At 40.2% G+C, this 23,600-nt stretch overlaps 2 protein-coding genes across 3 annotated transcripts in view; both read left to right on the plus strand.

Moving 5' to 3' along the window:
- The first annotated feature begins 646 nt into the window (after positions 1 to 646).
- Positions 647 to 7,831, plus strand: LOC104169403 (granzyme A-like). Its single transcript, XM_009710313.1, has 5 exons — positions 647 to 707; positions 795 to 936; positions 3,585 to 3,732; positions 6,662 to 6,925; positions 7,670 to 7,831. The coding sequence occupies exons 1-5, from the start codon at positions 647 to 649 to the stop codon at positions 7,829 to 7,831; spliced, it is 777 nt and encodes a 258-aa protein (XP_009708615.1).
- Positions 7,832 to 21,245: 13,414 nt separating this feature from the next.
- Positions 21,246 to 23,600, plus strand: part of ESM1 (endothelial cell-specific molecule 1) — a 6,670-nt gene continuing 4,315 nt past the window's right edge. For both annotated transcript variants that reach the window (XM_009710310.1, XM_009710311.1), the window contains exon 1: positions 21,246 to 21,546. In XM_009710310.1, the coding sequence (XP_009708612.1) occupies positions 21,246 to 21,546 (301 nt within the window). The remainder of the gene's footprint in view (positions 21,547 to 23,600) is intronic.

A 23,600-nucleotide genomic window follows, 5' to 3' on the forward strand; every position in this document is an offset into this window, starting at 1 on the left:
AATGTATGAGTCTTTTTCAGGCTTTCAACTGAAAATGTTACCTGGGCAGTATAATTCTGCAGAGGATTTGCTGGCTGCTGCTGTATCTTGGTCCAATTTGGGAATGACTTTTGTACTCTACTTGCCCTGAGTTTTCCCTCACGCTGTTGTTCTGTGAAGCTTTTTCAGGTGGCCCTTGTATTTCTTCTCCCATTTGTTCACTAGATTGAAGATGGCCAGTTTCATTCTTCTGACATATTTCAATTTTTTTTTTTCACTATAAAGTCAAAAGAGTGTTGAATTCTCTGAGACATTTAGGGTTTATTATACATTCATCCCATGTAATGCTCAGGAATTTTCTTACGTGCTTGTTTTCTAATGTAATAGCTGTGGTGTGAAGGGCTGCTGAAGTTCCTGTAAGACTTGGACCAATTAATATTGACATATATTGAGGATTCAAGAAACATTCAGGTTTGAAGAAACCTGAAGAAAGAACCTAAAGAAACCAAAGTGCAGTTAAATAATACAATATTAATGATGTAAATGGAAACTTCAAGAGAGGGAGCTATTTATAAAACCTTTCAAGCACCATTTCCTGTAGGGGACATTTAAATAGAAAAGGCTGTATCATAATTTACAAGGCTTTTGTCAGTAAATAGCAGCAGCTATGGCAAGCCACCTGTTAGCTCTCCTGCTCTCTCTAATCGCTGTTATCTTACTCCCGAGACGTAAGTACTCACCTATGAATAAAAATGTCAAAATTCCCAATTCTACTGTATAACACGTAACATAATTGCACTTCTGTTGCATTTCAGATGGCTGCACAAAGATTATTGGAGGACACGTTGTGTATCCTCATTCCTGGCCTTACATGGCTGCTATCCAGAGGAAGAATGTAACTGATTGTGGAGGAGCTCTTGTGGAAAAGCAGTGGGTTTTGACAGCTGCGCATTGTCAGTAAGTATCTTACACTGAGGCAATTTTAAGTCTTCATTGAGTTGGGGCATGGTGTGCAAGTTTCTAAGTAAAGAAAGGTGGATCTTGATTTTTTAAGAATTGTTAAAAGCTGCAGTTCTCTCACTGGACTGATCAAAGAACTTGCCATTCTGTTTTAAGCTGTTTTGTAAACTACTGATCTGCATTGTGTACAGTTACCTTCATTAGTCAGATCCTGCCAATGTTATAGGATACAGACTGTGCTGATAAAAGACCCAATTCATTATTAATGCATCTGGAACAGCAATGTCTTAGAGAAGGGGATATACTCCAAAATGCTTTAAACAAATCTTACTTGTGTGCCTGGGACTAAGCCTCAAAACACCCTGAGACATGAAGTTGAATTAGATGGAAACACTATTCCTCCCACTTTACGTGACCCGGGCTTACAAAAACGAAATGTCAGTCATGACTATGACAAGGAGCCTTGTCCTTTTGACAAATCAAATGTGAGCACAAACACCCCTTCCCCAGGTGGGATACCTCAAGGCTGGCACAGCTGTTGAACAGCTGGCTTAGGGTAAGGAGGACATCTACTGTTCATGTTAGGAAGTAAAATGCCCTGGTTTTGCTAAAATGTTCTCTAAATTGTATTTTATTTCTGCAATTTTTTCCTGTATTTTGAGTAACTAAAAGCAAAACAGTTACAATAAAGCTGTGCAAACCTGACCTCCTCAAACACAGTGTGGGTAGCTTGGCCAGACTTCTTCCATCCGTTAGTCTGAAATACAAGACACAGCTCCTTCTTTCTAAGTGAATTCGACTTTCACATTTCTTCAGCTGAATCAGGTTTGGTTGCATTTTTTGTAAGAGTAGAAATATTCACACCTAGCATGTGCTGTTTTAGACATTTACAAAAGAAAAGCCAAGCCTTCCTCTTTGGAATGAAGGGATTTTTTGATGGGAGCTAGGTTCTCTTACTCTTCAGTCAATCGGTCAGATATATCCAGTCAGTTACGGTTATAAAAATTCAGATTTGGGAGCTATTCAATGGAAAGGGCACTGGTTGTCTCTGGTCCTGTAGAGAGTGTGCTCTCCTCACTGGTTTGGGCTGACTTTAAGTCTTTGCCACTGGGCCAAACTGAAACAGCATCTGTCTGGTCTCCTCCTGAGCTGTATGATGATGCCCATGCAAAACCCACTGACCCCTATCCTATGTCTAGACTATTCTTAGCAGGTGCAATTGCACTACATGTAAGCCTTCCTAATTAATGAATATTACATGATAATCACTGCTGAAATAATTTTTGTCTTGGACAAAATACCATGAATCCAGCAACACGAATTTCTGTGTGGCCTGTGAACAACCTGTCAGAGATCTGGATGAGATGGCAGTATATGGGGGTTTTGTGTGTTTTTTTTTGTTTTGTTCTGTTTTGTTTTGTTTTGTTTTGTTTTTTCCCCCAGCTTCTCCGTATGCACAGTGGCCAACTGCCTGGGCTTTCTGCAAGTCCAGCAGTTGGACCTCTGTTGGGGATGATACATGAAAGAGTCCCAGGGATGGAGTTTTGTGAGTCATATATAATTCTCACTGTGCAAGTGTGCTTTGTAGATAAAAAGAGAAATTTTTAGGATCCCGTACTACCTTTGCAGCTATTTTCACAAGCAAACATTCACATACAAATAAATGAATTGTATCTTTCAGTGAGACATGCAGCTGGAATGAAGAAAATAACTTTTTTTTTGGTGTAGATTGATAAAGTCTTTGTTCTGGCTTAAATAAGTTGTCCTGTGTGTAGTGAGATTGTGTTCTGAAGATGAAGCACAGGAAACCAGCAGTATGTCTTCTGGCAATGTCATCTTACTGGGCTGCATTAAGTTTAGCAGAGCAAAATGAAGAAAGACAAACCAATATGTACATTTCTGATGGTACACAGAGAGCTTGGGGGAGAGGGAGATTTATGAGTTGCTTAGCTCTTGCTATTTATTAGCAGGAACTGGACATGTAACTCTCTTTGCATTTTGGCAGTCTTCCTTTTTAATATTCACTATAGGAGTGTCTGGAGTTAGGCAGCACACATTCTTCTTCCTTAATGGGCTGAATCCTCTATTTAGTGAAGTTAAGGACAAAACTCTTACTAATATGAAAGGTGTCCACTTTAACAGAGCACTTACTTGTGTGCATAATGCTCAGAATGAATACTGAGTACTGGTGTATGTTCTAATATCCCACTGATATCAGCAAGACAACCTACATGCTATTAGTCAGGCATATTTCAGTTCTTTGCAGAATCAGGCCATAAGTCCAAAGGAGACCATTAAAAGATTGATGAAAGGCATCAGTACTAGCAGTCCTTGTGCAAGGAATTCTCTTAAAAAGCCAGTAGGCTTTTTCATTAAATTAATTCCAAACTCTGGAAATCCCTGAAGATAAGCTATCGCACCATTATTTCACCAAACTAGATTTACAGTAAAGAAATGTCACTTTGTAGAGGAAAATACAAGCGCCTGTCAAAACATTGAAATGAACAATATCCTTCCCTTAGTTTTAATCATGTTGTTGTAAAATGAAATTGTGAATATTATGCTACGTGTCTTTTAGTTATCTTGAGAGGTGTTGCTCAGTTGCAGTAGTGACCTTCTCACCTTGTACTTTCTTTAAATTACAGATTAAACAAACCAGAAGTTAGAGTTGTTCTTGGAGCCCATGAAGCATCCATAGCTGAAAAAGAACAGCAGATATTTAAGGTTATGCACTACTTTCCTCATCCTCAGTTTAGCTGGTCTTCCAAGGAAAATGATATAATGCTCCTCAAGGTATTGTGTTACTGCTGTATTATTATAAAAGGAATTTTGCTGATGATCGTTTTGGTTATTCTTTGATATAGAAGAGTACATTGTTTAGATAGCTTAACAATATCACAGAACACCCTGCTTTTGGTTGTACTAATCTAGATAAGGTTACAGGATCACTGGCACTGTGAGCAGGGATGACATTTCAAGCCTATTCTGTGCTCTAAAACTCCCTTTAACCCACTCACTGCATGAACCCCTCCAAAACCCCAAAACACATTCTTTAGTAGTTTTTCAAAGGCAGTGCTGAAGTGATGTGTGCAATGGAGTCTGGGTATCCCTTTATCCCAAAGGGATACCTTGTGCTGGACTAAGTAAAAATGGGGATGAAATTTACAGTTAATTATTTGAGGTAACCACATAAAGTAAAAGTATGGATAATACAGGACACAGATGAGTTCAACTCTAGGAGCACAGAGTGGTCGTGTAGTGAAGAATGCTCAGTATACTGCAGGATGGAGCATGGAAAGATGTCCTCACCATCATCATCATCCTGGATACCAAAGTGGGGCAGGGCTGTAAGAATTTTCTGCATACCAGCTGCTGCTCAGCCTGGCTTATTTCTCACGTGTCCCTGCACTGAGAACTCTGTTAATCCAGCACTGAGATTGACATGGAGGTAGACCTGGGTGTTTTGAATAGGGAGAGGGCAGTCTCTATGTGGGAAACCTGTAGATGGTCAAATTGTTCTGGAGGACTGCCTTCCTGGTACCAGCAGTTTCAGTGCTGATCCAGAGTCCCTGAGAAAGATAAGATGTGTGCATCATCTTGCCTATACCTTTAGAAACATCCTGACCTCAGTACAACGGCTAAGAAATCTTGGATGGATCTTTATTCAGGCTATACTGTAATGTTACACCTGTGATAATGAAGAAATAGTTTTATGTAAAAGATCAATATGCATATTTAAAATAATTGACTAGGTAAAGTGTATTATGAATATAACCACACTTCTGAAATAATTGGTGGAATTATATGGAAAAGGAAGTGATTACTTGAATCTGATTTCTAATATTTAGATGGTATCACCAGTTTGATATGACAATGACACAGGGAGAAAACTAACAGTGTCCCTTTCTGGAACTAGCTGGAGCATTTAGAGACAGCTGTGCCTCCAGCAACTTATCACTGCCCAAGTGTGAGAAGCTCCTTCCCCCAGATGTTAGTGAGCATTCTCCATCTGCTTCATTGCAAAGGTAGACATGTTCATTTCACTGGCTTCTCCTGTGGCCACCAGCAACTCCTCAGGAGCACCAGGTTGTTTGTGAACACAATACCAAAATGCATCACTAGGAAGTAGTATTTCTAGAGTTGAAACTTACAACTCTGTTCTAGAATGACATGGATACCGTAAAATCCTTTGTCTGAGTTTGACACAGGAGCAGGGATAGATAGCGTGAGTACCAGGGCTTACCTCCCATCTCTGCAGTTCTGCTGTAATGGAGTACTAAGTGACTTGTGATAAACTTTCCATCTTTGGAAACTACCACCAGTGCTGGTGATAATAAACCATAAAGATTTTTTTGATAAACTTGTGATTTGTTGGAGTGCCTTTTCTAAAAGGTATAAAGCCAGAATCATTTAACTGACAACCATTCAGCAACATGTAGAGCCACCTGTGAAATGAGTCATGGTGCGGTGATCATGTGTAAAACCGAAAATGTCCGTTCAGTAGCTGTCTGCCCTTACCAAGCACATTGAGGATATGTGTTAGTGTTTGGCTATGTTTTCATTTACAGGCTTAAATTGGTCTCTGCTGAAGGATGAATCTGTCAGGTAAAGGCTAACAAAACACAGACAGTTTGGATCATTTAAGCCATTTTGAATCTCTCAGAGCAAAAACTTGGCAGTCTGAAGAGTTCAAGACCTCATTTTTCCCCGATTCTGTCACTGCTGTCATGTCTAATTGGTTATATATATATTTTTTTTTCTCATCTTTGTTACTGAGTACATTGCACCTTGCTTTGAGACTTTTCTGTGTGTCAGTGTGGTGGTACAGCCCCCTCCTTCCCGCCCTCCCCGGGCCACTCTGAGATTTCAGGATAAGCCTTGCATGCTCCCATTGTGCTGTTATCTTGGGCTGAGGCATCAGGTTCTCCTTGTCCACACCTGGGCCATCACTCTGAGATCTCAGGATAAGTCTCCATTTTGCTCTTATCTTGCCTAGCCTGGGGCTGAGGTGTCAGGCCCTCCCTGGCCACACCTGGGTCATCTTCGGCCTGAATGGTATACGGGAATGACAGCAGCAGTTCTGGCCAGAATGGAAAATACTGACAAAAGTCAATCATCTCGAGACCCTATAAATAGCGATCCAAAGTGAGATCCTTTGAGCTATCCGGGACCGCAGCAGGCTATGTGACCCAGTATCTCCCTCTGAATTGGGGCGCCTATCAGGGTAGATTCTACAGGAACTGGCAGATTATCCGTTGGTAATTTTGCGAGGACTGATTTCGCACAGTTCACTGACTGTCCATTGATGAATGCTGGCATATAAAGCTTGACAGTCAGTCTAGCACCAGAGTCTGATTTCAACACAGAAGTTCAGTGGCAAGTTAGGTTCTTGAATAGGACATAGATCCAACAGCTAACTCCTGTGCAGGTTTTTGATTTCCTACTGTAATCAACAGGAAGCTGGGCTTGAACTCGCTACTGCTGCCATATATAGGGAATTGCTATACAGACACCAGGGAAATTCTTTTGGATTTGCAAAGGGACAATTAAGATCAGGATCAGTTCCTAAATATTTAAAAGTAATTTATAAGGAAAGTATTGGTAAAGTGAGACTAAATGCCAATTGAAACTAGATTGTACCTTCCTTCCTTTCTGCAAAAGAAAGCGGTTTTTTTCTTCTTCTTCTTCTTCTTTTTTTTTTTTTTTTTTTTTTTTTCCCCAGCTGAATGGTATTGCAAAGCTGAATAAATATGTGCAACTTTTGCCTCTGCCTCACTCTTGTGAAGATATCAAGCCTGGCACAACATGCAAAGTAGCCGGCTGGGGGATCACATCTTCAGGAAAGCCATCAAAATATCTTCAGGAAACAACTCTTGAAATTGTCAGCAGAAAAAGCTGTGGGATCAAATATGGAAATCACCCAAAAATAACCAGCAACATGTTGTGTGCTGCAGGGGCAAAAAAATATTTGAGAGATGCTTGCCGGGTAAGAAGCAAAGTTACAAAGAGGAAGGGATGTGCTTTTAGCAATGGCTCCCTTTTCACTGAAAACAAAGCAGTGCTAGACACGTAATGAGGCTGATCAGATTCGCAGTGATTTTAACCACATTTGTAAGAGATGTTATTGCTGTGAAAAAGAAGCGTTAAAACTTTGAGTAGTTTAAGTCAATGTACACAAGAACAAGAGTATGGGAATTTGAGTCTGGGATTATCTCAGTTAAATTCAGGTGCATTTCCTTACCTGAGGTGCTCTCCTTAGGCACCGCATCTAGTTATCGTCAAAAATGAAGAACTTTCAGGATCTGAATCATCTGATCCTTTCCAGATTCAACATCTGAATAGTACAGAATTAACTGTACACTCAAAAGTGCTGTTTGAATCTTGCTTTTGGTGTCTTCTGTGTGGAGTCCAGAAGGGCCAATTGCTAAAGAACTGAGAGTCAATTTATACCAACAATATAGTAATATTAAAAAAAACCCTTTTGAAATAGAATTATGATAGCACTGTGCTGGTCTACAACATTTACATCAAAGGCTCCTTCAGGCTTGAAAAGCAACCTCTCCTTATACCTTACCCAAGTCCCATGAAGTCACATAAGCCAACATCCATTTCATAGGTTGGAACAGGTTAGAAGCATTTCCAGGCATGCCTATGCACTGCAGGTGGCACCGCATGCTCCTCTGAAAGCAACAAACACACACTAATAGCTAACTTCTATTTTGTGTTCTAGGGAGATTCAGGTGGCCCGTTAATCTGTGATGGTCGATACAGTGGGATTGTTTCTTTTGGAAAAGGATGTGGAGAAAGAGACACGCCTGGAGTTTATACACGACTGACTGAAAAATATATTGACTGGATAAAAAAAATAATTTCCCTTCATAGACGTCCATAAGACAGGCAAGACAGTTTTAATAAATACTGTGCTGTGCATTAGAACTAGATGCTTCTGCTTTAGTGTGCCATGTTTAAAAAGTACCTCCCAGCTTTACAGCTTTACTAACACCACCACAGCTTTACGAGAACAGCTCAAAATATTCTCCTTCCTACAGCTAACATGTTTGCTCATCTTTAGAAGGAAACTGCCTCTTAGATAACACAATTTGTATTGCGACTTCACCCTGCTTCTTAGTGTGACGAGAAAGTACTGCTCACCTTATTCATTGTGCCTGAGATGAGGCAACGTTTTTGAATGTGTACTTACAGAAAAATTCAGTTTCAGACTGCTAGTGAATGAGACGTCTGCTGAATGAAAAAAAAAAAGAACAAAAGCTTTAAATGTTCAAATATTTTGCTGTGACATTATTTAAAGCCAAATACTTCAATTCTCCATTACTAAATACTTATTTAACTAAATTAATTGTCAAAGAGTTAAGGTATTAAACAGATAAAATTTTTTCCAATTATTCTTCCATTTTGAAAGAGAAAAAAAAAATTCTCTTTTTTTTTCTAGATTACTTTCCCTAATTTTTATTTTACTTTTTTTTGGGTGATCAAATCAATAAAATCATGTCTTTTCATAGCTTGGTTCATGATCTCACCCTTTCAGTGAATGGTCTGTTGAAAAAAGTATAAACACTGATTGTAATGGGAGTAATTATACTTCTGTAACACAGTGCCTATCTAACATCTGTCAAAACAAACAGAAATTTTGCTATGGATTTCAACAGACTTCTACTAACAGAAGGACCTGCTGCGTTTCTGAAGAAGCCTGTGGTTAGCTTGGTGTATTCCCACTATCTTTCAAATATTCTCTAGGTCTTTTTTTGCCAACAGTTTGGAAGGGGCCATCTGCAGGGTTTCTTTGCTTCTTTGGTTATTGGATTAATATGTACCGAATACTGTAAACTTTGTGACGCTGCAGACGCATAAATAAATAACTCCAACATGTCAACATACTGGCCTTGTTTATTGACCAACAGCCATACCACTACGCTGAGCAGAGCAAGACCTGTCTCATAAAGGTTATGCAGATAAAGCAGCAAACGGACACCACAAAGCTGGGTTGGTAAGTGGCCATGGTGTAATAAAACCACCAATGAGGCGAATGGGGGCTTGATCCAATTCTCACTAAAGGTCATGGGAAGGAAGATCTTAAAAGATGCCCGTGACAATTGGCTCAGGACTGGAATACGGACAGAAAATGGGAAAAATTGGGGGGAAAAAAAAGGGGAGGCGATAGAAAAGTGGAAATAATAATATACCACTTTTAGCACTTTTCAGCTGGGGGTGTCAGAGCATGTTGCAAACACAAATTAGTCCTTTTTGCCTTTGTAAGGTAAATAACAGCAAGGATATCCTTCTTCCCATCCCATTTTCACACCCTGCAGCCCAATAACAACTGATCAGTGTTTAACCTCTCAAAGGCAAAGATTTCATTCACTCTGTTCATGTGAATGGTGACTGAATCTTAGTCATTGATGGGAAATAATGAGTGATGAAGTCTGGAAACCATAACCCAGCAGGTTAATTCCAGTTCAGATATTGGACTTCGTGTGTGTGATCTCCTGTAATGACTTTACTTCATTTACAGCATCTTTTTCTCTTTTATGGGTGATGTAGCAGTTGGAAGGGTGTTACTGCCAGGCTCCCAGGGCACCACCAGGCCTGGCTGCCCTGGCCCAGCCCCTGGGGCTCCCCATCCATCTGCCCATCGCCCAGCACCCATGTCAGCCCCAGGGTCATCAGCCCCAGCCCCAACAACATTGCAGCAGGGCCGGTCTCCAGCTTCCCTCAGCCTGGCCCTGCCCTGCCATGGGTCCTGCTGAGCTGGGCCTACTCACAGGCCAACAACATTCCAGCCTGGCCTTGGCCTGTCTCCAGGGAGGTGCAGAAGCAGTGAGCCAAGCAGTAACCTTGACTCAATTTCTGTCCACTCTGAGGCTAGCAGAGTCCTTATTTCCTCCAAATGCAACAGGAGGGAAGTCTTTGCTAGCGTTGAAATCTCTGTGTCTTGAAAGAGTGCCTGCCCATCCGCCCCTCTGGGTGAGGGGCAGTCTGGGCCAGGGAGCACGTCAGGAGTTTTGCAGTGGGGCTGCAAAATGTCCTGCAATTATGCATTTTATTAGCACCTGTGAAAGCACGTGGTGGAAGTGTCACCAAAATCGGGAATAAACCTCTTAACACCAATGCAGTATTAAGAAGCAGGCATTCTCTTTATTGCAGCACTGGATGCACGGGGGATTGCTTCGCCTAACGTGCATACCCAACTGTTGCAGTGGAAAAATTATATAGATACAATTGATTAAATATTCATTGTAATTCCTGGAATCAGGACGTATATTCATTACTTTTCCCTGAAATCATTTACATATGGTGTCTCCCCTTCGGGCATGCACAGTTAATCAGGGGAAGGGTCTTCTGGGGTCTTTTAGGATGCCCGGTGGTCGTCCTCTGGTGTCCACTGGATGACCTCCTTGTCTTGAATTTGTGCAGTTCAGTCTTGTAGATGTGGTAAGAGGAGTTTGAAGATTGTTGGGTACTTTTCAACATATCAGTGATTTTTTTATAGGTCTTGTGGATACACTCTTTGTCCTCTAAACAATTTGTCCAATTAATTTCTCTTTAATAAGTACCTACCTATAATGTCAGCGATCAGTTAATTTCTCTTACAATGTCAGTGATCAATAAGTTTCTCTGTTCTTCAAACAATTTGTTATTTGTTCAATTAGTTTCTCCTTAACAAGTAACTTTCTACAATGTCGGTAACAGAAGGATGACAACTGGGGTTTAGTCTGGAGAAGAGGAGGCTGAGGGGAGACCTTATCACCCTCTACAACTACCTGAAAGGAGGTTGTAGCGAGGCGGGGGTTGGTCTCTTCTCCCCGGTAATTAGCGATAGGACGAGAGGAAAAGGTCTCAAGTTGCACCAGGGGAGGTTCAGGCTGGACATTAGAAAGAACTTCTTCACTGTTAGAGTCGTTAAACATTGGAATGGGCTCCCCAGGGAGGTGGTGGAGACATCATCCCTGGAGGTGTTAAAAAAATGTTTAGATGTGGCACTTTGATACATGGTTTAGTGAGTTTAGCGGGCATGGTGGCGCTGGGTACACGGTTGGACTTGATGATCTTTGAGGTCTCTTCCAAGCATAATGATTCTATGATTCTATGATACATGCAAAGGCACAGATTAGATCCAATGTATAAACAATGGAGTTTCTCAGGGTTCATTCTTGTGTACATTTGTTTGTAAAAAGCAAGAAACTTTGCCCTATTAACACACTCTCACAAAACCTTTATTTTGATAAAATATCAAACCTCTCTGCAGCCACATAGAAAATTGAGATAAGCAATAATTAAAACAGTGACAACATCAGTAAATGAAAAAAAATGTTATTTTAATCACTCTTAATCACTGCTGTCATAAAAAAATCCTAGTCAAGAGTATTTAATTAACCATTACCATTTAAATGAATTAATGGTGCATGGTTGTTGGTTTAGGTTATCTTGAAACCATGCAGAGGATGTTACCTATCAGTATGTAGTGTCTGGGTTTCTTCAAACATCCCTATCTGAAGCTGTTACAACCAAAGCCGCATGACACATCTTTTCAGGTATCAGATAAAAGCAGATGCATGAAAAGAAGGGGGAGCTCTGGACTAGTGTCTTTGCAAAGCCCCTGACATTTTTAAATGGCAATGGACCACACTGACAGTGATGTGACTTTCGGTGACTAAAATGTGGGGCATGCACATCCCATGCCAAAAACCACAGTCCTGTCCTAGCACCTGTCTTAGCAGAGTTCAAGTAACAAATGGTCACATTGAGCACACAATTATTCTCTGAACTGAGACTTTGGGCATGCTGATGGAGCACTGTGGAGAAACTTGCACTGCTTCCTTTCACTGGGGATCATGAGAGGCCCCATCTTCCAAGGTGGTCGGGCCAGATCTCGTCAATGAAATCCTACTATGTACAACCCACATCATAATGAAAATAATAATGTGGAGGCAGCAACTATACTTGCAGCACTAAAGATCTCACACACAGAGAGATAGAAGATAAACTTGCTGATACTGCTGCATAGTTAACTTTCTTCCTGCAATATTTCAAAGGGATGGGTTCTAACTGCAAGTTTTCTTGGAGATGCCTCTACACTAAGACATGAGTTCGTGAGAACACGAGCATGCTGAAAAGTGCGATACAGGGGGGTATGGTGCTCATGATCCAAGGTACAGCAACTTCAGAAGTTATTACCTCTGTAGCCAGAGGGGAGCAATGTATGTGCTCCTCCTGGAGTGGAAACAGGTGGTTTGAATTAACTTGCTGCCCTGTGAATTAGTTTGTGGAGTTGTGAAATGAGACTCTGCTGCAGCAGCAATCAGCCAGGCAGCATGACAGTGAGATTTGACAGGGACTGCACATGACAGCCTTGAATTTTTGAACAAAGTCAGTTTGTGTATTTTGTTTTATGAACAATGGTGTTGATCTTATCGAGTGGTCTCGGCCTCATTATGCAGAAATATTGAGAGCAGCTGCATGAGGTAAGAACACAGCTGGTGATAAGATAACATAAGAAGTAGACTCAGTTCTAATGGGATATTTAAGGTGTTCCTCGTCCAGGCCTCTTTTCCTTCACTTGTTTGTCCTGCACTCAGTTACCGAAGTCAGGGTCCTAGTAGATGGTTACCAGTTTTGTTATTCACATTTGGGACAGTGGTTTTCAGAAGGTTTTGTTATTCCACCAGCTGTGTTGGGTTGGGTTTTTCCCCTCTTATGGTGCTTGTTTCCAGCTTAGCCATCCTCAGCAATATTCATCTGCCTAGCCAAACACTGCTGGTGATTCTGTGTGGGTTGCAATGGGTACAGCCAGTGATTTGTTAAGTCCTGTTTCAGGCACTTATCTTAGGCAATAGACAAAAAAATCCTTTCCCTGTATGTTGGTTGTAGAAAACAGACTTATTTGTTTACTACCAATGCTTTATAAAATGAAAAAAACATTTTTCATTTTATAAAACAGGAAAAACCACTAAAGCCAGAACTGAAGATAGAATTGCCTAATTCCAGCCCAGCTAGCCTCATGGAATCCACACGAGGGAATATCTTGTGTATCACAGCTTTGGGGGCTGTTTCCTACTGTCAACAACCATCGGTAGCTGGCCTTCCTCTTGGTCCCCTTTGCAGATTCTTGACAGGCAGGGTGAGATACTCACCAAGCACCCGGCCAGCATTCGTAGTCCATAACATTATAGGCCAACCCCTGGCAGAGTGAAAATGATCCCTAATACAGCATGGGGTGCAATTAGAACATAGGATTGAGGGCTGAGCAGTAACTATCTGATTTTAATTAAGCCATCTAAGAAAGTATATCTGATTGTGAACTATTTCAGAAATTCTGCTTGCTTAAATAGTTTATTCTATCAGCGACAGGAAACATCAAAAATAACCCAGAGTCACTCTATGACAATCCCAAAGATAAAGCAAAAGAAAAGAAGAATATGCCAGTATGGAGAAATCACATATTCAGCCTGTCAGATTCATAATTTGGGAAGCTTTGAATAATTTACTCAATTTTTTTTCAGGCATTTGTCTTAAAGGATTAAGCTTCAGGGCATTTGATTAAATGACTGAAAATTAATGTCCAGTCTTTGATCAAATAATTAAGGCTGATCTATGAATAAAATAAAAAAGCAATACAACTCACCATGTTTTATTTCATTCTCTCAAATATACTGAATGGATATATATGTGTATAAGTGATGAAATTTCTGAGTAAGAACACAAGGTTCTGTTCTGCATTTGTAACACCACCTAGTTATAAGACCTCTTTTCTTTTAGTAATATATCAAGAAAGTTGAAAATGATGAGATACAAGCTAAAATAGATTCGGAAGTGATTAGGCAGTTTTTAGCTTTATGGCTTATAATTCTAAGCTTTCTGTCAGTTTTGTTGCTTAATGAAACACAAACTTATCGCAGCCAATATGCAGCTGTTAACCCTCATTGCTTTCTAATTAAAACTTGTTTGCAAACATTCCTTTCCCTACTTTGAGTAAAAAAACACACACAAAAAGCTTTCAACAGGCTTTGGTTCTTTACAGCAGAGAAGATCCTAACATGTTGAAAGTATTGTGTGAAATCCAGGCCCCACTGAAATGAGTGGCAAAGCATTTATGTCATTGGGGTCAGCATTCACCTACAATATGTGTACCCCTGGGAAAAAAAAAAAAAAACAACAACATTCAAATATTTGAAAATACAGCTATATGATTGATGAGGCAAAGGACAAAGCATGTGGGAAGCAAGTCCATGCATGGAAATCTGATTGATGTCTTGGGGAAACAAATGGACCTGTGCTAGTTCCCTCCAAATGCATTGTTCTGGGAGAACTTGACTGGTTTATCTTTTTGTGAATGCCAAGATATTAACTCAATTTGTGTCCAAAGCTGTTCACTGAAGTAGATACCAATTGCATATAGCATGGAAATGCCTGAACACCAGCTGTCAAGTCTCCTTGAAGGAGGCTCTGCACCAGTTAGCCCAAAGTCTCAAACAGACTTCGGTCTGAATAGACAAGATGGACAGAGTGCGAGGACTGTGAACAACAGAAAGCAATAAAGATGGGCTGAAGGGATACAGTCTTGTTCCAGTCTTATTTTTAGGGTGCATTTTGTGCATGGCATAAGCAGACTTGCGAAGAATAAAGCTGCATATAAATCAGAGACAGAGAGGACATTTAAATAAAGAGATGAAAATATCAGCAGTGAAGAAAAACAGCATAATAAGGACTAAGGGTGAGCTGGAGATATTGTGTGGCAGAGAGAAGCCAGGATAAAACAGCCACTTGTCCTAAGGAAAGAAAGTGTATGTAACACTGAGGAAAATTCTTTAATAGTTCCCATCGGTGTGCTTATTCCTTTCAGCTTTTGGCTGGCTCTTCCCTGAAGTTTTATTACCTAGGAGATGCTGAAGTCCTCTTATGGCCTTTCTGGGATAATCTAATTATTCTGGAAAGTGTTTATGCTTCAAAGATGGGTGCTTGTGAAAAGGAAGAAAGATTTCTTCTTAAAGAAAAATGATGTTTGATATAAATTTGATCATTTTGCTTTTTAAAATGAATTAGTTCAAATTGTTTTTTCTCTGCCAGTGGAAATGGTGATATTGCAAAGGATACATGGAAATATTAGCTCATGAAGACACCTAACATGAACTCAAACAACTCAACGTTTCACACATATGACCACAGATTTTCTTGTTAGCAACCCATGGACTATAACAAGAGCTAAGCTTTTAATAGCTTTGTCATTCATTGCAGGAAATAGCTACTTAGTCAAGTCTAAACTATATATAAAGCATAGCTAAAACTTTTGCAGAAATGTTGTAAGACAATCACCCTGCTTCATTGCAACAAGGTTTTCAAAAACACATTTTAGCACAGAAAAGTAGAAATCACATTAATACTTGAGATATGGTTCTATTCCCATAAGTGTCCATAGAGATGCCACTTTTTTTTTTTTCTCTGAAAGAGCAGAGATCAAAATCAGCTTGAGTTGCAAGTAAAAAGATACTCCCCACCAATCCTAAAATATCTTTCTAAAATTTATACCTAGGATTTGAAAACCAAATGGTGCATTTTGAGATTCTGCACAGGTACCAAGAACAAACATTTCTCAAATGGGAATTTGGCTTAGTTGTCAGGGACTGATGGAGTCAGAGTACAATTACCATTTAATAGGGAAAGGATAAAAGTCACAATATTTGTTATTTTATTGACTATTATGTTATTGTTTATGTCCTGACAAAACTGATGAAAATGTGTGTTCCAGTCTAATATGTTTTATTCTAGTTCTGCAGAGAAAGCATGGGCTGCATGGCAATAGAGAAATGAGTGTGTATTCTTACATCTGTTAATTTTGTCAAATAGTGAGAGTCAAAATATCTTTCACATTATCCTGGCATTGAAACTGCATACTATATGCACCTGAGCACCTAAGTAGAACATGTGAAGAGCCATCATTCACATCTTGTTTTCTTTTATTGATAAAGAAACCAAACATTTGAAGATCATCCCAAAATTTTTGTTTGTTTGTTTGTTTGTTTTTCAAACAGTTGAAAATCAGTAATTGTGAAAAATAATGGAGAGAGGCTTTTTTTTCCTAGATGGACATATGGCTTAATCAGAGTGATTTAAATTCCTAGGACCAAGAGGGCTCACAAAAGAAACAGCTGCTGACCAAACTATTGATCAGGTGGGGGGATGTGAAGGCAAAGCATTGGTTTGGGCTGTGGGTGATCAGTCAAGTTTAGCATTGTATTCAGAGAAGTAAATTTTCTGAAGTAAAGAGAAGGTATGTGACTTTCTCATACTTTTAAGAAACTCTCTAACATAGATCTTAGCGATCTGGTCAGTGAAACACCTTTCTTCCTCTGGAAATGTACATGACGTAAAAGCAGTTAAAAAAAGACTTCAGCATAACAGAATCACAAGGTATTTTTTTATCATTTTTCCCCACTTACATCAACTACCTATATATTGTGTGTGACAAACCCAAACTTGCCTGCTTTGGAGAAAATTGACCCCTGTTGCCATGTACTAGAGCTTTTCCACCACTCTGTGTTTTTTTTTTTTTGTCTCTCGAACAGGTTCTCCAAGCACAGCAGAATTATTTGACTCGATTAATGAATTAATTGAGGGGAAGCCAGTGATTTATGCTACGCAGATCGTTGCAGTGGCTGTAAAATCACTGGCAATAGCCACACTGTGGAAGGATGACACAGTGCAGAGATCCTTCAATCAGAGCCAGGCCATGACTGTAACCTGCCGAGGAAATGGACTATGCCACATGGACTCAGTAGGACAGACCTGAAAGGTGCCCAGCTCCATTTGTATGGCCATAGGTCTGAGGCAGGAAGCTCAGAGCAGAAGTTACGTGCAGTCGGTTTGGCTTCTAGGTCCCAGACTGGACGTGCCACATATTTGTATGTGGAGTTACAGGCAAGTATATTTTTAACATGCTCTGAACAATCTATGGCTCTAGAGCTCTAGGTTCTCTGCAGGTAACTGGAACATATCCATCATTTCTACAGTAGCTCCTTAAGTATAGTCTGTGCATAGGTAGCCAGCGTACCCAGTTCTCTGCATAGCACCTGGTCTGCCTAGAGAAAGGATGTAAACACCTCTTGCCTTCAGCAAGTAGGAAATGTCCCAAAGCATCTATTTTTACCAGAGTGAATTTGAGTTGCCATGTTACAGTCGAAACAAAGAGTAATTAGCAATTCATTGAAAAGATACAAGAAAAGAAATCATACAAAGGGGAGTCCTTGCCGCTATCTCACTTTCCTGATTCTTATCTGTTACTTCCTATTTCTGGCTTTTCATTTTGGACTTTGCAGCTCAGCTTCCTTTCGGTGTTTCCCTTTGAATCTTTGCTTCTCGTATAGCATTGTGCTTACGGCTTTTTGTAAAGGAAGCCTGGGAAAAGGTTGGATCGTTCAGGAATGTACGGTAACATATTTTTAGTTTAGGGACTGCCTTTTGGAAATGAGCAACAAGGGTCACGCATTAAACTTTTTCCTATGTTTAAAGAGATATTAATTCTTCCTGCTTATCCTGACTTTACATGTTCAAAAGACTGGATAACAACAGTGGCCAGAAAGCTTAAGTTCAGAAGAATTGAAGTGAATGTTAATCTCTCTGTCTAAAGAGCAAAATGAGCAAAACCTTAGAGTATTGGCCTAATGAATAGATTGCTCCCCTATATCAGCACAGATTAATCAAGTATCGTGAGTTATGTCATTTCATGAGATCTTTAACAGGTGGAGTCAAACTTTTCAGAGGGCATAAATACAACCTCAAGACCCCCACACAAGCTGCTTTTGCTTAAGAAATGGATTATTTGCAAAAGAACTAGAAAAATTATGCTCTGAAGTATTCAGCTGGAAACATAGTTCACAGCTCACTGATACTAAACCAGTGATTGCTCAGTTCCCTGTAAAGCTTGAAACTAAGAGTTGAAACCTTTTCTGCTTCTATAAGGAATGCCAAACATTATATATGGTGATGTAATTATGATGTAAACTGGCATCAAGACAATTTATACTGTAAATCTGGAAAAAAAACCCAGCACTGATCTGATCGGATCCAGAAAATCTTCCACATTTAAAGTATATTTATACCACAAGTGAAATAATGGTGCCAAATTTTCTGCTGTTGATAGCTGGGAAGCTCCATTAATTCCCATTGTACCAGTTTTCAAGGGAGAGCTTAGTTCAGGGTTTTACAGGATCAAGCTGTTCATTGGAAAGAAAAGCTTAATGGATTCAACAGGTAACTCAACAAAGAAACATTAAAACCAGAGGGAGTGACATTGGATTCATTTCACTACTGAATCAGTGGACAGTGTAGAAGATCGTAGTATCATTATTTCCTCCATGATACTGATGTATAAGCCAGACCTCTATCTGTTCATATTGTTTACTTCCACTACATGTATTTTTTGATCCATTGTAATAATTTACTTTGGCTTCTAGCTCCAAGCACTGAATACAGTTTCCATCTTATTCCAAATAATATTGGTTAGTTGCTAGGGGAGTGTGCTGCTTTCTTTTACGATTTCGTTTCATTGCCACATCTGTGTGTAATTTTTTTTATTTGTCATCTCCCTAGGACATTTTCCCTGTGAGAAACCCAAGCATGAAATGCAGCCCTTTCAGATCTTGTTTGCTGTTTTATACAAGGAGCATTTCCTAAATATATTTACAGAACAGGATTTTACCAGCTGGTGTTTACTACCAGGCATAAACACCTAAGTGCACATATGGATGAGTCTGCAAACTCCTCTGTAATCTCCCCTCAGTGAGCAAGCAGGTATGAATTTAAGAGCAGGTGTGATAACTTAAGGGAGACTTAAGGAAGGGACTTAAGGGAGAGCCCTCCTACTCATTACCACTGCAGACCTGTGAAGGCTCATGCACTAAGTATGCAACCTGCTTCTCTGGGCTATTTCAACCTTGCGAGCAGATTTGGCCAGAGGACTGTAGCAGCTATTGCCCTTAGCTGTACTCCCTGGCCCTCTGATCAAACTTAGCATCTCTCTTCCACTGAGGGATTGCCCAGTGGGATTTACATAGGCACCTCAGCCCCACAGGTTACACCCTGACCTATTAATATAAACCAATGTCAATTTTATTTGATGCTAATGTCAGCAGAAATGGGTAGGGGTTTACATTACTCTGCTGACATGTGAACTATGGGGGGGATTTTGGGTTGTTGGGTTCTTTCTTTTTTTTTAAAACAGGCTTTTACCATGTTGTAATTGTGATGGGGTCAGGAGTAGCACATCCGTTTCTAATTTATCTGCTCGTTATAACCTTGCACTTTTGTTCCTCCTAATTTTTCAGCTGCAATCTTCACTTCCATGTTTGAATTATTCCTTTCACTTCCCAGAGGATACCTGCACTGGATTTTTGAAGATGAAGTTGTCTGCTGCTGCTAATTGCTGTCATCTCATGGCTACCAATATCACTTTGTCAGTTTATACAAGACTTTGACCTAATGCTTTAACTTTCACACTTTAAATTCACTGATTGGTCCAAGGTTACATGTGAAAACAGGCATGATCTAGTGTATGTAAACATCTGCCAGCTGGCAACTGTGATTAGAACTGTATTTTGAGTAATTATGTACTGTTTAAGATGGGTGTCTGCAAATATTTGCTTGAGCGTAGTCTCCCTTTGACATGTGTTAAGGTTCTCTTCTCTTTTCTCTTTTTCTCTCTGCAATGCTATGCTATGCTATGCTATGTTACACTATGCTTTGCTATGCTATCTTGGTTCTTATACTCACATATATCATAAGTATAGGAAGAACCTACCCAAATGTAACATACAATATGCTGGTTTTCTCATCTTCTTCACAAGAAAGAAGAGTTAAGCATTTTGTTTTGGATCTATCAATTCAAACTTATACTCATGAAGAAAAGGCTTTCCTGCTCTCCTGCATTTCCAGCATAGTCCTTCGTTTTATTTGGCAGCCTACTGGCAGTGTCCTCAGCCCACTCAAGACACAGGATTCCCAAATAGCAAGCCGGTCACATAGAAGTTTAGATTGATTTGTTCCCACTAACTTCAGTGGCAGCAACCTTTGGTATTCAGAGATTTATTTATGGCTAGCTTTATTCCTTTTTTCCTTTCCTGTAGATCTTTCTGTAGACCAGAAATTTCCATCTCTCTGGTGGCTCCTCTGTTTCATTGAACTCTTAGGTTGTTTGCTGTTTCTTGTCAAGGCTCTGGCAGTGTGAATAAAGTCTAAGAGCGAGGATGGGGGAAATTGAAACTTATTTTCTGTTTATTTACACTAATTTCATTGAAGAGCAACATCAGGGCATCCCATAGAGTTTGATCAGGATAGAAGTGGTGTAAAGGGGAGGAGAACCAGACCCCCAGGATCCACGTTAAGGCTGTGCAGATGGTACTGGTGATGGATGGGGATTTCCCTCTTTGGTTGTGAGGTCAGTGCAGCTCATTGATCATTCTCATGAATTTCCTGCGGAAGATCCCACCAAATGTTCATTTCTAAACCTGTGTTTAGTTCTAGCAGTAATCTTTGAGTGAAATATTTAATTCATCACCACCTAAGTACAGATTAAGAAGTGCCATTTTGATGAACACAGGAAAAACACTACGAAACATCTGAGCTCAGCTGTTAAATGGCATGATTTCACTTTGATCTTTAAAGTAACTGTCCACGTCCCCTCAAAAGAGATCGCAAAGATTTATTCTTCTAAAGATTATTCTTTCAGCAGTGAGATGATTCAGTGTGATTTTCTTCTGGCTGCGTGAGATGTGTTAGCGAGGCAGAGCTGTCCTGTCAGCAGTGTGCCCAGTGTCAGAGCAATCCCTGTCCTGCAGGAAGGTATGCAACCTTCTCTGGGTTGGGCGTTTTTTCTTTTTTCTTTTTTTTTTTTTTTGGTTGTGTGTGGTTTTTTTTTTTTCTTTTGGCAGACGTCCTTGAGCATTTGAGACGGATGTGAGAGAGTTTTTAGTCCTCATGCAAAACAACCAACTAAACATAACAGATTACATCAGCTCAGGCTTTTCAATTCCTGGATGGCAGCAGAGTGCTAATCCAACCTTCATCCTGGATTTCATAAACTGAAACAAGGGAGGCTGGCAGGAGCAGCGCTGCCGGATTGAGGAAGCTGACGACGGTGCAGCATGTGGGCAACACACTGTATAAAGCTCATAAACTTGTAGGCTGATGTGTGCAGCTACCACTTTGGATTCTGTACCGCTGCTTCCCTCGGCACAAGGCACCAGCAGGCTGAGCATTAAAGCCTGCTCTTTGGGACGGAGCATTTACCCCTGCAAGACATGAAGGGCTTCCTGTTTCTCACACTCCTCCTGATGCCCGTGCACGCTGGAACTGCTTGGAGTGCGAAATACGCAGTAGATTGTCCCGAGCCCTGTGACAGTAACGCATGCAAAAGTACCTTGCGCTGTAAGCGAACGGTGCTGGATGACTGTGGCTGTTGCAGAGTGTGTGCAGCTGCTCTGGGGGAGACTTGCTATCGTACGGTCTCGGGTATGGATGGTGTCAAGTGTGGTCCTGGGCTGAAGTGCCAGTTTTACACTGAGGAGGATGACTTTGGTGATGAATTTGGTATCTGCAAAGGTAACAATATTCACTTTGCATGCACCCACTGTGGCAATTTGACAGCAACCTACATATAGAGCTTGCCTCCTGCTTGAAAGGTCTAAAGGGGATTTTTTCAGCTCAAACCTTAACCAAGAAGAAAGTGAAAAATACCTCCTGGTATTAAAAGGTGTTACATGCAGGTGGGACAGGGTTATTAATGTGAGAAGACTGTTTAGACTTGGGGCATGTGTGAAGATGGGGTGTGCTCGGAGGTAAGATTTTTGATTGGGACTTGGGAAACCCAGAGACTAGTCCTGATCCTTCCACTGATTTGGTGGGTGGCTTTTTATAAATTGCAAAGACTTTAATCCTGCAAGTCCAACCTTGTCACGGGGTCCCTGCCACTGCCGCGCTCTCCCCAGGGGTGAGGTTCCCTCGGGCACTGCCGGCTGTCTGCCGGGGGACCAGGTGCTCTCTGTGGGGTCTGGGAGATGGAGATAACAGCACTGCCTGAACACCTGGGGACGTTATCATGCTTAATTCAGTCCTGCCTTTGAGGTGCTCAGCTACGCTAGGGATGTGGTCAGGGTAGGCAGAAACCCTCTTGCCTGAAAGATAGGAATAACAGAACAGGAGCTGACTGTGAGATCGGCAGCCAGCCACAGCTCTCAGCTTATTCCAGGTATGCTGCATGCTGATTTCTGTAGTCATAGACTATAATGGCATTTTTCGTTTAAGGGCTATCCTCACACCATGCAAAAAGGAGAGTCTTTAACAGGAGAGGAGGTATTAAATTACCAAGAAGTAGGATGAAAGTATTTAAAATAAATATTTTTTTAAAAAGGCTTTGCATAGTATGAATGCAGTGAGTTTTGCTGTGTTCATGTACCACTTCAGTAAGTAGATACAGATATGCCTTTGAATAACTTCCTTAAAAGTGGAGATGCCTTGGTGGTTAAATATCAGGAGTATTAATAGCCTTAGTTAAAGTAATGACTTAGGACCAGATGCTGCAAAAATCATTCAGGCTGACTCACATACAGCACACACTTATTTACATTGGTATTTAAAACCAAATTCATGTGCATTTTTGAGGGTGAAACCCGAAATACCACTTTTATTTCTGAAGACTAGAATTTACGCATAAAGATCGTATCTTTGGTGCACCCACCAGAAAAGTATTTTACTGAGATAGTTGGCTGATCTTCAGTTTATTAAAAATTACTGCAGTGCAAGATACCACCTATAATTATTTTAACAGTTCTTTTGAGTGATTATATACTTTTCACTGTCCTCATAGGAATTTCTTTGCAATAGCACACTTCAAATGGGAAAAAAAGAAACATTGAGGAACATGAGATCTGAATCGCTGTAGCTGAATATTGGAAGCTCTGTAGAAAATGTAAAGTAGGATGTTTTTTTTTCCAGTGAGTCAGTGGAAAAACTCTCATTAATTTCAATAAAGCCATATCTTGACTTAGAGTTGTAAATTGGTATTTAAGGCTTATATTCCCATATATTTATTTACACCAAATATTATCGATGTCATTTCTAATTATTTTTCTTTTTTCATCTCAACTTTGAGATAGTACAGTCCTTCTCTGTACATATGTGAATTTTATCAGGCAAAGTATGGGGCCAAGTATTGTTATTTTATATATCCATTTATAGCTGTGATACCAGATCACTCACTCATTTTAATAACTTCCATGTTTGTGATAATTCACAGAGTCAGGATTGCTGACATCATTCTGGTTCTCTGCGACTAATTTACTTTGAAGCTGTGGAAAAATGACCTGAACTCTCTGTTCTTCAGTTTCTTATTTCTAAAATGGGTAAAACATGGACAGTATATGTTTCAGCGCAATTTTTTGAGGACTTTTAGTATTGTAACAGTACATCACATTATTATGAATAGCAATGTCAATATTGTCCAAAACAGACTAAGGAATACTGGGGCCCTGCACTTTTATTAGTAAATACCCTCTAAACCTAAACCTGAGGTATAACTGTCACAGTAAAGAACCTGCTCTTGCTTCTCTTAGATCACTGGGACGTATTTGTCATTTATTCTGGAGCAGGCTCCTGCT

The sequence above is a fragment of the Cariama cristata genome, unplaced genomic scaffold, assembly GCF_000690535.1.
Source record: "Cariama cristata isolate BGI_N322 unplaced genomic scaffold, ASM69053v1 scaffold12991, whole genome shotgun sequence".
Classification (NCBI taxonomy): domain Eukaryota; kingdom Metazoa; phylum Chordata; class Aves; order Cariamiformes; family Cariamidae; genus Cariama; species Cariama cristata.

Excerpts from the sequence above, each read along its gene's own strand:
- LOC104169403 (XM_009710313.1), top strand. The coding sequence starts at position 647 with ATGGCAAGCCACCTGTTAGCTCTCCTGCTCTCTCTAATCGCTGTTATC. Across the intron at positions 937-3,584 it reads TTGACAGCTGCGCATTGTCA|ATTAAACAAACCAGAAGTTA; the intron begins GTAAGTATCTTA and ends TTTAAATTACAG. Across the intron at positions 6,926-7,669 it reads ATTTGAGAGATGCTTGCCGG|GGAGATTCAGGTGGCCCGTT; the intron begins GTAAGAAGCAAA and ends TTTGTGTTCTAG.